The sequence below is a fragment of the Macaca nemestrina genome, chromosome 12, assembly GCF_043159975.1.
Source record: "Macaca nemestrina isolate mMacNem1 chromosome 12, mMacNem.hap1, whole genome shotgun sequence".
In the NCBI taxonomy this organism is placed as follows: Eukaryota; Metazoa; Chordata; class Mammalia; order Primates; family Cercopithecidae; genus Macaca; species Macaca nemestrina.
Window position 1 is genome coordinate 48,115,845 of NC_092136.1, and position 16,279 is coordinate 48,132,123.

At 55.8% G+C, this 16,279-nt stretch overlaps 1 protein-coding gene across 1 annotated transcript in view; it reads right to left on the bottom strand.

The window, feature by feature from the left end:
• LOC105486963 (otogelin) overlaps positions 1-16,279 on the bottom strand; it is a 108,496-nt gene that overhangs the window by 33,514 nt on the left and 58,703 nt on the right. The window contains exons 32-37 of the mRNA XM_011750160.2: positions 6,420-6,537; positions 5,626-5,705; positions 3,410-5,178; positions 2,503-2,671; positions 2,067-2,212; positions 872-961 (exon numbers count right to left, since the gene is read on the bottom strand). Coding sequence (XP_011748462.2) covers positions 872-961; positions 2,067-2,212; positions 2,503-2,671; positions 3,410-5,178; positions 5,626-5,705; positions 6,420-6,537 — 2,372 coding nt within the window. The remainder of the gene's footprint in view (positions 1-871; positions 962-2,066; positions 2,213-2,502; positions 2,672-3,409; positions 5,179-5,625; positions 5,706-6,419; positions 6,538-16,279) is intronic.

Below are 16,279 nucleotides of genomic sequence, written 5' to 3' on the forward strand. Positions count from 1 at the left end.
AGTGTTTGGGATGATAAAACTGTTCTATATCATGGTTGGAGGTGGTAGTTACGTGACTGTAAGTGCTTGTTACAACTTGTAGAATTGTATACTAAATAGGGTAAATTTTACTGCATGTAGAGTATATGTTAATTTTTTAATGGAAAAATTTTATAAACTAAGAAATGAAACTCAGGGAGTTTTCTGTTCAAGCCTCCATCCCATGGGAAATCTACTGTCTGAAACCCCGTTCCTAAGAGTGCCACAAATGTGCCGCACCCTGTGTTCAAGGGCAGATTCCAAAAGGAAGGCTGCAGATTGAGGCTCAGGAAGTGGGGAAAGAGTTACAACTCTGGGACCTGAGGAGGAGATAGATCAGTTCCCCTTGCCCACCTGTTGGGAGGAGCAAAGGTGGCCCTCTGAAGAGGATGCCCGTATGAAGGTGGGCTGTTGTTGGATACCCCGGCCTCCTTGACAAAGGTGGACTTAGTGAGGCCAATGAAGCTTAAATTCAGGGCTCCTCACTTCTTGGTAGGGACCCTGGTAGTAATGTGCTCATGTGGCCATAGGTTTTTGTAAAAATTGCAAAAGTGAGATATTTTAGCCACAAATATTTAAACCCACTGTCTCTTGCCTTTCCGACTTTTTCTCTGTCACAACAATATCCCATCCCTCCTGGTATACTTCCTCCCCTGACATTGGAGTGGCCACAAGCATTCTAATTATAATCACTTCCAAATATACCTAATTTTGCATTATTTTTTAAAAAAAGGTCCCCTCCCCATCCCTGCCCTGAATCATGACTCAGCCTCACAGCCCCTCCACCCCTGGATGCCCTGCCCCTCAGCTGACTGTGGCCCTGCCCTGGAGGCTGGCTGTTTGATGCACTCACCTTTCGGTTGAAGCGATCAATAGTGACCTGATGGGCCAAGTGAGTCACGTTCAACATCACCAGACAGAATGGGGGCCAGTTCAGGTGTCCCTGCAGAGAGAACCCAGCCCTCATCAACCTAGAGCCCTGTCCTCTGCCCCCCTCCAAGTGAGTGGGCACAGCAAATGTGAGTACAGTCTCCCCTGACTCCCCCCTGCACTATGCCAGGGGCTCCCATCAGGCTGGGCAGATGGTGCCCAGGATCCCATGGAACAGTTCTGGTTCCATTTGACCTCATGCAAGTCCAGACCAAAACAGAAAAAAGGAAGGAAGGGAGGGAGGGAGGGAGGAAGGGTGGCCAGAAAGGGAGGGAAAGAAGAGAGAAGAAAGAGAAAGAAAGAAAGAAAGAAAGAAAGAAAGAAAGAAAGAAAGAAAGAAAGAAAGAAAGAAAGAAAGAAAGAAAGAAAGAAAGAAAGAAAGAAAGGAAAGAAAGAAGGAAAGAAAGAAAGAAAGAAGGAAAGAAAGAAAGAAGGAAAGAAAGAAAGAAAGAAAGAAAGAAAGAAAGACAGAAAGAAAGAAAGAAAGAAAGAAAGAAAGAAAGAAAGAAAGAAAGAAAGAAAGAAAGAAAGAAAGAAAGAAAGAAAGAAAGAAGGGAGGGAGGGAGGGAGGGAGGAAGGAAGGAAGGAAGGAGGGAAAGAAGGAAGGAAGGAAAGAAGGAAAGAAAGAAAGAGAAAAAGAAAGAAAGGAAGGAAGGGGAGACAAGAGAGAAGAGAAGAGGAGAAGAGAAGAGAAAAGAAGAGAAGAGAAGAGAAGAGGAAGAGGAAGAGAAAAGAAGCTACTTCTTTCCACCTGGCTTATGGGGACATCCTAGTAGGAGTTCCCTGCAGCCAGCACCTATGACCTCGGTCCACACCATTGGAGTGACATCCCAGTTCCTCTGCACTTCCGTACCATCCCTCCTACATGGCAGGAAGCTGGCACAAACTGGGAATGGAACAGGCTGGGACCAGGAGGCAGCACACTCCACTCAATTATTCCCCCAGCCTCCCAGGGAGCCGTCACCTGGGAGGCCCTGCCCATTCCTGGAGACAGAGGGAGCTCAGGGGGGCTTCCACATCTGTTTTTGCCTCTGGAACCCTGGCTCACTGCTCCATCTCCCCTCTTATCCTAGTCCAGTTCCTAGTCCCCAGCAGGGAGGGAGGTATGGGGCAGGCACCAGGTTGGCACTTTTGCAGTCCAGTACATGGACGGTGACCATTTCATCTGGGCTCTGGCTGAGGACATAGATGGCCTCCTTGAACAGAGCTACGTGGCTCCCATCGAAGGTCACGAAGCTCAGGTCAGGGAAGATTGAGCACCGGCCTGGGGGAGAGACAGGGCACAAGAAGAATCGGCGGATGTCTCCAAGACCAAGGCCGCCTAGGAAGATGGGGCAGGTTCCTGGTCCTCTTCCTGGATGGATGCAGAGGCCTGGAGTCTGGAGGGTGGCTCAGACCAGGCATCACACAGATCAGAGGTCACAAGCGTAGGAAATCTGCCAGGTCGGGGTCCCACAGGAGGGGAGTCTGGGGCACATAGATCAGGGGTGGCGGTCATGCTGGGGTAAGGATACAGGGAGGATGCAGGAGGCTCCGCTGATCCCATTGACTCACAGGCACACTCCCAGAGTGGGCAGCAGCGGTCCCCACCCACCCGCACGGCGAGGCCCAGGATCCCACAGCGAGGGGGAGCAGCGCCTTGGGGACAGTGCTGGGACTGATTCACGCGGATCAGCTGGCCCTCCAGGCAGATGTGGCGGACGCAGTCCTGCTCGGCGATTGGCTGGGTACAGAGTGGAGGAAGTGTGAGTGCCCATCGAGGAGCTACGGCCCACCCTGCAAGCCATAAGGGCACCCAATCCTTCCCACATATAGGCCCTAGTGGAGCAAGGGACCTTCTAGGGAAAGATGCCCTCACCCCCCACCCACTGACAAGCCATCTGGGGCCTGGCGCTGTGCTTAGTGTGAGCTCGGAGGTCAGGGAATGATTCTCGGAGACCTCTACAGATCTGCCTGGCCTGCGCTGAGAGGTCTGGGTACACAGGCATGCACATACACTAGTTCACACTCACAGAAACCCTAGCATACCTGCGCAAGCCTGCGTGCGCACACGCGCACACACACACATACAGATTCTCACAAAGGCACAAAGATGCACATGAGGATGTCTCAAACACCATTCATCACACACACAAGAACACATGCAGACACACAAGCGCCCATACTGTCTCACACATGTGAACACAAACGCACACAGCAGACTCACAAAAGGCACACACCAGCACACACATTGTCACCTGGGCATCACACTAGGCCATCCAATCAGCCCCCCAGGGCCTAGATAGGCCAGGCGGAACCCTGCTATGGCATTGGGGCCAACAGGAGACTGGAGAATTTTTCAGGGACCAGGAGCTTGGAGCAGGAATGAGGATAGCAACTAAAACTCCATCTAGCAGGGAAGAGGGAAGGGATGAAGGGTGGGGTCACATAAGGGGGAACAGAACCCTGACAAATCACTCACAACACAGGTGGTGGATGTATTGGCCTCAGTGGTGGTTGCCAAAGCCTCCACCAAACCCTCTACGATGCTCAGGGCTGGGGCTGAGCGCCCAGATGGTTCTGTGATGGCCTCGTCCACGGGCTCTGCTGCGAGGTGAGCCCCTGCCGAGGTTCCATGGGCCTCAGCCAGCTGAGGCAACAGAACCAGAGTGCTGTCTTGGGGGGCCGTCCTGGCTGAGACACGGCTCAGGGGATAGGATGTGGGCACTGGCAGAGCTGTGCCTGCCTGGGCTCCCTCGGGCTCAGTCACCAAGGGGGTGAGAGGGTGGCTCGTGGCAGGCATGAGCTCTGTGGGCCCACCCTGGGCAGAGCCATAGATGGAGGTGGGCAGAGACACTTGCTGGGATAGGATGGCCACCTTCCCTGTGGTGCTCTTTCGTGAGACAACAGATACCGTGGAGGCCATGCCCTCAGTCACAGGCAAGACTCCAGAGGTTGGCAACGTGGCTCCCAGCAGCAGGCCTGGAGCTGTGCCCGCTGCCGAGGGTGCTATGTGGGCAGGTGGGTATGCCTGGGTCATTGCTGCGGGAGTGAAAGGCGGTGCTGGGCTAAGTGTCTGAGCAGGCAGAGTCATGGCCTGTGACTGGAGTGGAGTGGTGATGACAGAGGCTTTGGGGCCAGGGGTGGCCACTGGGGCAGATGTGCCCACCTTGGCCAGGGGCAAGCTGGTGTCGGGAGGCAGGCCAGAGAGGAACTGGGATGGACCAATTGACTCTAGGGACATGAAGGGTGTGGCTCCCAGCCCATGAGCAGCTGTCGACAGGCTGGCGGCAGTTGGGGTCTCTGGGGGCAGAGCTGGAGACCTGGTGGCCGTGGTGGTATGCTGGGCTGTGCGGGGTGGTGCAGTGGGGAGTGGGTGTGGCTGTGGGGAGGCAGGCGAGCCCATGGGCTGGCTGTGCCCGGCTTCGCCCTTCTCTGTGGACAGCACCATCTCCGCGCTCCTGGTTGTGAGGGGACTGACAGGAACCTGTTCTGCTGCTGTTCTAGCCACAGTTAGAGGGGTGCTGGGACTTGAAGCACTCTGGGCCTGGGTAGGCTGGGGGACCCCTGTCCTGCTTATGACCTTAGTTGCTGCAGGTGTCAGCACAGCCTTGTGGGATTCTGAGGAGGTGGGGGACCTGGAGATGGCTCCAGGGGAAGCCACAGGTCTGGAGGAGGGACTTGCTGTCAAGGAGGGCTGTAGGGGTGTCGTCCTGACAGGCAAGGAGCCATGGCCTCGGACTGTCACAGCCTTGGTCATGAGCGGGAAGCGAGGGGCAGGGGGTGAACGGGAGGAGACTGTGATGTTGGGGCTTCCTGCAAAGATCACAGTCACCCTTGTTGTCTCCACGGCACCTGACACCGTGCCAGGTGTGGGTGTCTGCAGTGCAACAGGGAGGGATGAGGACTCTGGTGTGTGGGGGACGGCCAGGAGGCTGGCAGTCACTCCCTTGCTGGCTGGGGCCTCTGTGGGGCGGGCAGGGAGTTGAGAGGCAGTGAGCCCCAGTGGCTGCTGCAGGGTGGACTGGGTGGGGCCTGGAGACACCACTGGCTCTTCAGTGGCTGCCACTGGTGGGTTCAGGGCTGTGGGGAGTGGGGCAGCTGGGGCCAGGGCTGGCCTGTGGGTGGGGCTCCCGGGGCTTTCCTGTGACAGCTGTGGCTCCTCGTCACTGGGAGTGGGCAGCCCTTGACTGGGAGGGAGGGTCTCATTGCCAAGGGCCTCTGTGGGAACCCAAACTGCTGGCTCCACACCTGTGGAGACAAGAGAAGAGGCTCAGAAGGCGGGGTGACTGCTGCCCCAGGGGGTCATCGCTGGGCAGGGCTGTGGTGTGGGGCTTGAGAACTGGCACCCTTGGTGATGGAGTGAGGGCAACTTCTGACGGCCAGAAGAAGTCAGCAGGTCTGAACTCTGCCCGACCTCAGACCCTGACCCCAGAGCCAAGAGACCTCAGGTCTAAGTCTGGCTGCACCACCTTCTCACCATGTGACCCCACTCTGCGCCTCATTTCTCCTCTCTGTGAAACGAGGCGAATAGACCGGATGAGGCCTGTGCCTCCCCTCTGCCTGTATCTCTTTCCAAAGGTCCCTGTGCTGATCTTGCTTCTCTGGGACCTGGGAGCTTTGAGGCATGACTGCTCAATGAGACCCTAGGGACTTAGAGGAAATCTGAGGGAAGGACGAGAAGTCCGGGCCACTTACAGTCCTCCAAGTAGACACATCTCTGTGTGACTTCATCCAGGACCTTGGGGGCAGGACACACAGGGACACAGCCTTCTACCCTGAGGACAGAGCAGGGAGCAGGTTAGTGGCCTGGAATACAGGGAGAGCCACCTCTTTTTCCCTCGACTGAGCACAGGCCTTATCCTTTCTTATGACACGCATGTGTGCACACATGTGCTTATTACATGTAGACACACATGACCCTCCTTAGAGATGCTGTCACACATGTACAGGAGCACACACACCCAGTATGTATGCAGCACACTCCTGCACACTTCTACCCCTCAGACCGAGAGGGAAACACACACACAAGCAAGGTACACTTCTGCACACACTCATGTACATGTTCACATGTGTCTCGGCCTGGGCACATTCTCACGTGGTCTCATGTACCCCCTCCATCCTTGCAGGACACCTAAATTTTTACACATACATGCAAACACACCCACAGAGACTCCCACAAACATCAGTGAATACACCCTCACACATGCACACAGCTGCACACAACACCTGCATACATGCAACTGTGTACAATGAATGCACAGTTGTAGTAGTACACACACAAACACACACAAGGCTCTGCTGCACGCACATCATGCACAAATACATACTCACATATGCTCACATATGTGCATATATGGAAAGACAGTCACCCTGGTACACACATCCCCATACACTCAACATGTGAAACACTCATACACAAGTGTATGTGAGTGCACACACACACTGGTGCACGCACCTTGACTCCATGCCCACGGCCCCTGACATCTCACCTGGGTACATCCCGGCAGCTGGCTGCCCATGGGTCCCGGCAGGTTTGGAAGCAGGAGCTGGCACAGGCATCATAGCGCCACTCGCAGACGGGATAGGCAGCCCCCGAGGGCTTGGCATCTAGAAAGTGAGATGGGGTAGCAACTCTGGGTCAGGTGAAGACACAGAGGAAGTCCCAGAGCTTAGCCCTGTCGCCCCATTCTGTGGAGGGGATAAATGGACCCATGCAGGGAAAGTGAATGGGGAAAAAACCACGCTAAGGAGAAACTGTGTTCACCGTGGTTGGTGTGAGTGCCTGGGGTATCCTGGGGACGGGGCTCTGGGAACTGAATGCAGGACTGAGGACAGGGAAGGATTGAGGACAGGGAAGGACTGAGGACAGGGAAGGACTGAGGACAGGGAAGGACTGAGGACAGGGAAGCTCTGGCCCTGGCAGTTGGAGTGAGGCTTCGAAAGGTGGCCAAAGAAGAGGCCTGGACCCCTGATCTCTCCCTTGGGATGCCCTGCCACCCACCCTGCCCCTCTGGGACCTTGGTGCCCAGGCTCTCCCCGCATCCCAGGACACAGTAACCTCCTCCTTGCCCTGCCTCTAGCAGAGCTATTGTAGACCTCCATGGAGGCAAGAGGCCCTCCTTTGCGGGGTGAGGGAAGGCACTGGGGGATCCCTTCCCCTCTAGCCCAAGGCCTTCCTCGGCACCTGGCCCCCGAGAGCTTGCAAGGGAGGTGCTTTTCCCCAGGCTCAGCCCTCTCTGTTCCCAGAGGGCCCCCTGAAGAGCCTCTTAGGGTCTGAGGGTGCAGGTCGTTAGAGCACCGCCCTCACTGCCCCTGCAGCTGGGCTAACTCTTAAACAGCACTGGGTGCTACCCGAAATATCTCACACGGATTTACTCATTCAACCTTACCATCGTCCTATGAGGTAGGTGCTATTATTACCCCCACTTTAGAGAAGAGGAAACCCAGGCACAGATGATGCTGGGAAAATGACAGGTTTTCAGAGGAGATGTTCTCAAAAGAGGCCCTGTGACTAGCACCTTGACAAATGAGGGAAAAGTCTGCAGCCTATGGGGGGCTTGGAGGCAGACAAGTAGACCCCAGGCTACCTCGGCACAAGTGACCAGTTTCTGAACACACAGCCTGAGCAGGGAGGTGTGGGTAGGCTCCGAAGCAGGCTCCAGGGAGCAGCCCCCACCAGCAGCTCCTCCAGGTGCCCTAACCTGAACACTGCTGCCAGCTGTGAAGAAACCTGCTTTTCCAAAAGCCTGGAGAGTGTAACTTACATTTGGGGAGCACCTACTATGTGCCAGGCCCTGGGCAAAGCCCACGAGACACAGCCAGTCCTCACAGCACACTTAGACAAATATCCCCATTCCACAGGTGAAGAAACCAAGTCAAGGAGATAGGGGTTCTCCTCCAAGTGTCTAGGACCGGGGTCAGAATTTGAACCCAAGGCTGTCCAGCTTCAAAGTCTGGGCTCATGCCCCAGTGTCTTCCAGAAAGGGACACAAATATTCCCATCATGAGCAAGTCTTGTCATCATGGCCGGTGATAAACCTGTCCCACGTCAAGTTCAAGGGCGGACTCGCTAACCGCTGAAGGGAAGAATGAGCTCACCCAGCCTTGGCTTGGGTGGGGTGGGTGATGAAATGAGGAGGCTGGCTGAAAACACATTTCCATATGTGTACATGCAAATGGATCCATCCACAGACACAAGTACCCCCAAGCCCCATGCAAGACAGAGAAAACAGTAAAGAAACTCCAGGATTTAGGCAGAGAACAATATTTTGGGGACAGACACAGCTGGCAGGGCAGGCCCTGGACCCCCTTGGCCTCGGTGGAAGTTCGGGGAGTCAACCCACCCCTGTCCAGGGGCTTGGGCCTTCCATTCAGAGATGAGGCTGCTGGTCCCCAGACCTATCCCCCTTGTGACAGTCCTTGAACTCATGGGGCAGGCATGTGACCCCAACAGCAAGAAAACTGAGCCAGCGGCTACGCGTGCTGCAGCCAGAATCACACCTCCCCTCACTTCCACAAAGGCTGCTATATTTTTAGACTGTGTAATTGGCCTGTGGCAGCAGGCAGGACCCAGGACATTGGCTGGACCCCAAGCACACTGTCCGTGGCTCCCTAGGCCGTTAACATGGAGGCCGGGCCACCTCTCGTGTCAGGGTGGCACCCATGTGGCCCCCTGTGCCAAGAGAAGGAGGATTCTGCCTCTTAGGGGCAATTGGAAGGGTGAGGTGGGGACAGGGTGAGAAGAGCAGTGGACTGAGAGGGCCAAGGGGCCGAGGGCAATGGCAGGGGGTCACCTACCCAGAAGGCGGAAGAGCGTGCCCCGGCGGAACACCTCTGTGTGTTCGTACAGCCGCAGGGCCAGCACCAGGCCCGATGCACAGAGGAAGGAGCTGGGCTTGGCCAGGGACTCCAGGGCCACCAGGCCTGCCTGCCATGTGCCCCGGTGCAGCAAGAAGGAGGCATGCTGTTGGAAGGCGTCACGGCCCTGCCACTTAGCCAGCTCCAGAGACCCGTTGGCTGTGACGTGCAGGAAGAAGTTGGGTCTGTCTGCTGCCTCCAGGGATACCACATCTGGGTCTGCAGAGAACCACACGGAGAGGGTCAGTGCAGGCAGAAGTCCAGACTGGTGGGCTGCGGGGACAGCATCCTGGCACACATCTGCTCTCTCAACAACTCTGGACGGCAGCATGCCTGAAGACCAGCGGGCCTTGCCCCCTACGCCGGCCCCCGGCCCACCTACTCTGCCTGCCAGCTGTCCCTCTGCTCACACCGTCTCTGCCTGAGGGCGAGTGGAGGCTTAGAGATCCCCCAACTGCTGAGCCTCGGGAAGGTAACTGAACTATCTCCTTCTGTCCCCCTTGCACCCCTCTTTCCATTCTTCTCTCCTTCTGCAAACATGTTTGAGTGCCCTCAATGTGCCAGGCACCATTCTAGATACCCAGGATCCAGCAGCGAATACAACAGAGGCAGCTGTCCTGATGGTTGCATTGCATTGGACATGTGGGGCAGGCTGGGGGTTGGTGATTTGTCAGGCTATAGGGTCCCCGGCTTGGTCTTGCTTCTCACAGGATCCCAGAGGGCCAGCATTGGCAGCCCTTCGTCCAACCCACAGATAGGGAGAGGGTCCCAGAGAGAGCTTGCCTAGAGACCCAAAGCTCGTCTCTGTCCTCCCTCTCCGGTCTCCATAACTGCCCAGTTCTAGGGCATGCGGCTTGATGCCCAGTGGGCAGTTTCCCCTGCACAGGGCCTTATGGGTCTCCTCAAGTCCCAAATCCACAAGCAGGCACAGGGGGTGAGCACGGGGCCGGAATTCCAGCTTACCACCCTGGCTGTGATGTGGGCAAGCACATTCATGCCTGGGCTGTTGGAGGGATCATCAATGAGGTGTGTGTGAAGCACCTGGCACAGCATGGTGCTGGGCGGGTGCATCTTCAGCCCCTCCCATGTGTCCCCTGTGTCCCCAGGAGGGACGACAGTGTCCCTGTTACACCTCCCTGGGCAGCTGCGAGAAGATGGCAGGTAACGGAGACAGGCTTCATTATTCATGTTAATAATCACAGCTGCTGTTTACACATGACTTACTACGTGCCAGGCACTGTGCTAAGCAAGCCATTTGCCTGCAGGTTATAAAATTCCTACGAGAACCCTGTGAAGTGAAAAATTCCCTCATTCAGCAGCAAATATTTACTGAGTACCTGCTGTGGGCCAGGCCGTGTTCTAGGCACTGAGGCCACAACAGGGAGCAAAATGATGAAAATTCTTGCCCTCATGGAGCTTGCCATCCTGGCAGCTGTGGGGTGGGGAGAGAATACATTGCTGTGAGAGGTTAAAAGGTGGTGATATTACTATTCCCACTTTACAGAGGAGGGAAGAGAGGCCCAGAGTCACACTGGCAGTGGATGAGGGAGGCAGGGCTGGACGCAGGCAGGCCGAGGCCAGAGCCCAGCATCTTCACCGCCACAGGGCCAGCCCCACCCATGGGATGCAGGCGCCGGCATGGGCAGCCCAGCGTGGTAGGGCACTGAGTGCTAGCCCCAGCCTGCTCTACGGGATGCGTGACCTCAGGCAAGTCACTTCTCCTCCCTGGGCCTTGGCTTCCTCCTTCATGAAGACAGGGTTGACCTGGATCAAGGCTTCTCCACTGTTTTCCCTGCTGTCCTCCTAACAGGGCAGAGACCTTGAGGTGCAGAGTCCGGGGCTGTACTGTAAATATTCGATTGACTTCGCCTGCCATCCTCTGTATTTCTTCTTTAATGCCTCGGTTTGGAAGGCAGTATGGCAGAGGAGTTTGAATGAAAGACTCTGGAGCCAAACAGCTGGCACCTGTCACTAACAAGCACTGCGCCCTAGGTAAATCACCTAACCTCTCCGGGCCTCAGCTCCCTCATCTGTAGATTGGGAAAATAATAGTCCCTACCTCCTAAGATTGTCATGAGGATTAAATGAGTTGCTACACATGAAGCACTTAGAACAGTGCCGATACATGAGAAGTCCTACAGAAGGGCAACATATGATTATTAATAAATAAGTAACCTCCCCCCCAAAAAAATCTTCAGGTAACACTAGCACCCCAGGGACCTCTGTCAGGCTGTGGTGGTGACTCCCCAGAGTGGGAAGCCTGGGCCTCGGTGACTGCTGAGTCCTCCCCTCCGTGACATTTCCTGCTCTCCACTTCTTCGCATAACCATCTTTCCATCCTTTAAGGGACACCTCCTCCATGCAGCCACCCTAGGTCCCACCTGGAAGGCACCTTTCCTTGGCTGCCCAGGACCCTGGGTACAGCCCAGGAGAAGCAGTATGGGATGGGAGAGGGAGGAGCTTGGGTCCCCACTGGGCCCATGAGACCCACGCCTGACTCTGAGATGGAGCCTGGACTGGAGTGCCTCTGGGATCCTGCCCCCAGTGACATCCTCTAAAGCCAGGTGACTCCAGGGATCTGCTTAGCATGCCCATAAACCTAGTGGAAAGGCAACACCCCCTCTGGACTACACATAACCTACTAGACTAACATACTGGATGGAGAACAGAAAAGCCTCACTAAGCAGATGGCCTGCCACATCTGGAAGGTGGTGACACCTTTGTCAGGCAGGAACGCACGGATCTGGGGATCAGAAATGTGTAGGGAGGAAGTGCTGTCTTTGGGGGTGGTGCTTCTGGCTCTCCTGTGGCCCAGTCCCTGATTCCTCACTCCCAGGCTTTCTTATGCAGCTACATGATTCTGCCAGGTACCACCTACCTCCCCCAGGCTCACACCGCCATGAACATCACCTACAGCTAGGGATGTTGGCCATGCCTGGGGCTGGGCAGGAGCCAGGATGTCCCCTCCCCTCCTCAAAGCCCTTCCATGGCTCCCCATTGCCCTCAGGATAAAGTCCCAACTCCTGAGCTTAGCTTACTAAGTAAGTAAGAAGTTTCCCTTCCAGACTCCTTCTTGCTCTCAGGGGAACACCCTGTATTTTAAGAAGCCTCTCCTGACTCTAAGACTGAGTTGGGGGCCCCTCCCCAGTGTTCTCACAGGTGCTGTGACTGCCTTGGGGCATGTCTGTCTCCCTGATGGGACTGTGGGCTTCTGATGCGCAGGGACTGTGTCTCTTGTATCCCTGATTTCCCAGTACCCGGCTCTGTGCTTGGCATGGGATTAGGGTTCAGTGAAAGGGAGAGAGGCAAGAAGAGACATTGAGAGAGAAAGGGAAGAGAGGAGGGAAGAAGGGAGAGATGGGGGGAGGGTGAGAGCGGAAGGAGGAAGGAGGAGGAGGAGCATGAAGAGGGAGAGCTGCTGCTTGGCTTTTCTGGAACAGCTATTGCATACAGCAAGGTATAGAGGCACACCTGGGCCTTGGCTGCCCTGGAGGTTAGGGGAGTAGATGGAGAGTGTCTGCAGAGAAGAAGCTGACCTAGAAGAAACATCTCAACTGGGAGAGGGGCACTTGTCAGAGCCCCCATTTCCCCTGCCACTACAGATATTTAGGGCCTCAGCACTCACCCCTCCTCCAGCACCCTCCTCCCTCCCAGAAGAGCTGGAGTGGGACTGAGGTGGGCCTTACCGTGGGCCTTGGCCTTGTACAGAGCAGCTGTCAGCAGGAAGCTCACAATGTCCCCTGGCGCCACATCCTTTGTCCTCACTAGAACTATGTCTTCGCCCACCGCCTTCATGGCCACCAGGGCACCACCGGCTGCCAAGCTGGAGAGCTGATAGGGGCCCTTACCTAGCACTGGAGAGAAGAGGCCCCGTGAGCAGCCTGGCCCCCCTGCCTGCCCACCTCCCATACCTCCTGCCCCACCCCTTGGCAGCAGTGGGGTGGGAGAGCAAGCTACCAAGGAGGAACTCTTGATGGCGTCCTTCATCCCAGAGCTCAGGGACCTTGATGACCCTGAGAAGGAAGGGACAGGATTCCCAGGCTGCCAGCCCCTGAAAGGAACAGACCCACTGCACAGTGCCTGAATCACTTCACAGAGAGCCAGGGAAGAAGGCCACCCACAGGGAGCACCTGGGCCCCCCAGTGTCTCTCCACAGCCTTCCCACTGCCTGAAACTTCACCATTACAGCCACTGCTCTATTCAAGGTGCCCTCGGGAAGAAGACAGCAGACCAGGTTTCTGCCCACCCCAGGCCTGAGGGACGATAAACATGTTAGTGTTTATCTAATTATTTCAAACACGTATCACTTTTGAGTCTTTATAATTCCTGTGGTTGTCAGTATAGGTTGGCACAGAACATGGGCTTCCTGGACAATCACCTTGTAGGGATCTTCCTGCCTCTGCTGTGTCCTCGCTCTCCAATGCCTCCTCCCTACGGCTGCTGAGCTGCCCTCCCAGCCATGCCCCCTGCTGGGGTGCACCAGTGACTCTCCATGGCCCTCAGGACACAATCTAAAGAGCCCAGCTTGAATTCAGAAGCCCTTCAGCTCTCAGCCCCTGCCCACCTCCCCACTCCCCCCACGCCCTGGCTCCTGCCATGCTGAACTTCTCTTGCTCTTTCTGGAAGGAGCAGTGGTGTTATTTCCCAGCTCACATCTCATCACACCGTTCCACCCACTCAGAGTAGTCCTCCCCGTTTTGTGCCTGGCAAACGCCTACTCAACCTCTGCGGCCCAGCTCAAATGTCACCTCCTTGTGACGCTCTCCCTGCACCCTCTCCTGCCACACGGCAAATGTTGTCCCTCCTCCTCTGTGTCCCACCAGCTCTTAGAGCATGGCACATACTAGTTACAGCTCTTCGGATGAGGATCTGGATGGGAGGTCCACATCTGTCACCCCCACTAGACAAGCAGTGCTGTGCTGGCAAATGGCTAACAACGAGCTCTCAAACAAACAAACAAACAAAAGTGGTTTGTAGGTTTTCGGATTTCCATGGCGTAAACACTCCCACGAGGGGTCAACTGGAAACTACCAACTGAATGAGGAGTTAGGAACACAATGGGTGCTAGAGAGGCGGCGTGAGCCTGCTCCGCACACCGCTGTGGCAGGACTCAGGGACCACTGACTTCCCAGCACCCAGCGGGCCAGGACCAGACCAAATGCTAGTAGAAGAACGGAGCAAGGATGGGTGAGTGGGTGGGTGGGTAGGTGGAAGATGCTAGAAACAGCTTGTCCTTTGCCAGTTACTGCCACCCAAAATGCCACGGAAGAGAGAAAACGGAGCAGCTTCATCTTGCTGAAATGTCTTGCCTGATGTCAGACAGATCCTGTCTCTCCCAGGGACCACAGATCCCCCATTGCAGGCTCATCCCTTTACCAGTTGAAGTTCTGGGGCCAGCAAGAGCCCCTGGGCACTAGTATTTTGGCAGAACTGCAGTCCTGTGGATGCTCATGCTACACCCTGGTCTGGGCCTCATCTCACAGGCCCCCAGATGGTATCCTGTCTCCAGTCTCTCTCTTCCACTTCACCCACCACGCTCAAGCCAAAATCTCATAATGCAGGCAACTGAGGACAAAGCCCTGGGCCTCTGCCCACATAGGCCTGCTCCTGGCAGCACAGTCCCTGGAGGAGGGTCGGGGAGTGGAAGTCAAAGGCGAACAGCACAGAGGACCAGATGAGCATTTCACTCTGCCAAGGTCTGACCCTGGCCCAACTGGATGAAGTTCAGTGCTAAAAACTACTCCTGGGCAGCCCTTCTCTATCCCACCTACCCAATCCTGGTGATTAAATTGATGAATTGGCTCTAAACTGGACATTAACCTCCCCTGGGTCTTTGGTTATGACCTGTGTTTGCACCCTCGTTAATCTAAATGTCAGAGCGTCTGCCGGAATCCTGCGACCTTGGTTGAGTTTGAAGATGAATGTGTCGGGCCACATGTTTTGTTCCACTCATACTCAGAAAGGGCAGTTTGTGTCTGCTTTTGCCAAAAGCAAATCTTCGGGGAACCCAAGGTGATGTTCTGTGGCTCTGATGAGCTAGATTATGAAGGTGGAGGAGCTGGCGAGTTGGTGGGAATGGGGTTTTTCCTTCCTGGTGGGGCTGCCCTGCCGAGCACAGTCCCTGGGAGCCGGCCTGCCTGGGCCCGGGACAGGGGCTGCAGGAACTGCTGAGGACAGAGGTGCAGGATACCCCTGGGCCCTGCACTGTCAGGGCTCTCTCTGCATGATGGGGGCCCTCCCAGCCCGGGTCAGGGCTCTTCCAGGGCCAGCAGCGCCTTGGGATGGCTGATGCTGTGTGGCATCAGGACAGGGCTGGCAGTGCCTGGGCCCCTTAGACTCTGCGTGGGGAGGAGGGTCTTACCTTTGTTAAAGAAGTCACAGTCATACGCTGAAAGAGAGAGAACAGGGACTTCCTGAGAGCCAGCCCAGAGCCTGGAACAGACAGACAGAGCCAAGGCCCCCAGCATCCCAGCCTCCCTTCTTCCCCAAGTGCTGGGCCTGGCCTGCCTCCCACATGTCAAGATTTGGGGATGGTCATGGATGCAAATGTCTTAAGTGAAGTAAATAGAATGGCTCCTCTCTGGGCCGACAGCATGAGGCTCAAAGACTGGCCCACAGTAGGCACCTCAGCGATGTGTCAAGTAAATGAACAAATGAATGAATGTTGGAAAGAAGCAGGTGTATTTTGTGTGGTGCCAAAGAGCAGGATTAGAACCAAGGGGTGGGAGTTTTAGTCAGAAATGTTGCAGAAGGCCCCCAGAGGGATGCAAGCACAAGACGGAGGTTGGTCTTCCAAGAGCCTTGGGTGGGAAGGGGACCAGGAGCCCCCAGCATCACCGGCTTCTTCAAGCCGCTTGCACTGCAGAGGCGCTTCCACCAGCCAAGCTGTAAGAAGCTCCTGCAAGCGTGGGCTCAGCGCGCCCTCTAGTGGTCATCTCCAGCACCACACCCTGTTCCCCGGCCCCTCAGCTGCAGATGTTCAGTCCACTGGGGAGTGCCCGGGACCTTGCGGGAGACCCCTAAAGCCAGCAGCAAAGCCATGAAGAGCCAGGCAGATAGACCTGGGATAAAGCTTAGGAGCAGCATGCTTCACACGTAGGCATGGTCTGAAGAGAGCCACCGACTCACTCCACACCCCAGACCACAAGGTCAATGCATCTGGGGTCACCCTCCAGAAAGAGCACGTAGAGTCAGGAGACAGGCCCGCCGTGTGGCTGCGGGCACGTGCCTGCCTCTCCCTCCATCTGCAGACTCAGAAGGCTGAACCAGAAAATTAGAAAATTGCCAAGTTTCTGGTTTCCAGGGTGCACCCAGTCAAGGAGTGGTAGCCAACAAGAGTCATTAAAAAGCCAGCTCTCTAGAGTTAGACCTGAGTTCAAATCCCACGTCCCTCACTCATCAACTGTGCATACTGAACCAAGTCACTTAACGTCAGTGAAATTTAGTGCCCTCCTCTAAGGTGGGACGGCTACTGGCATCTGCCCCATAGATC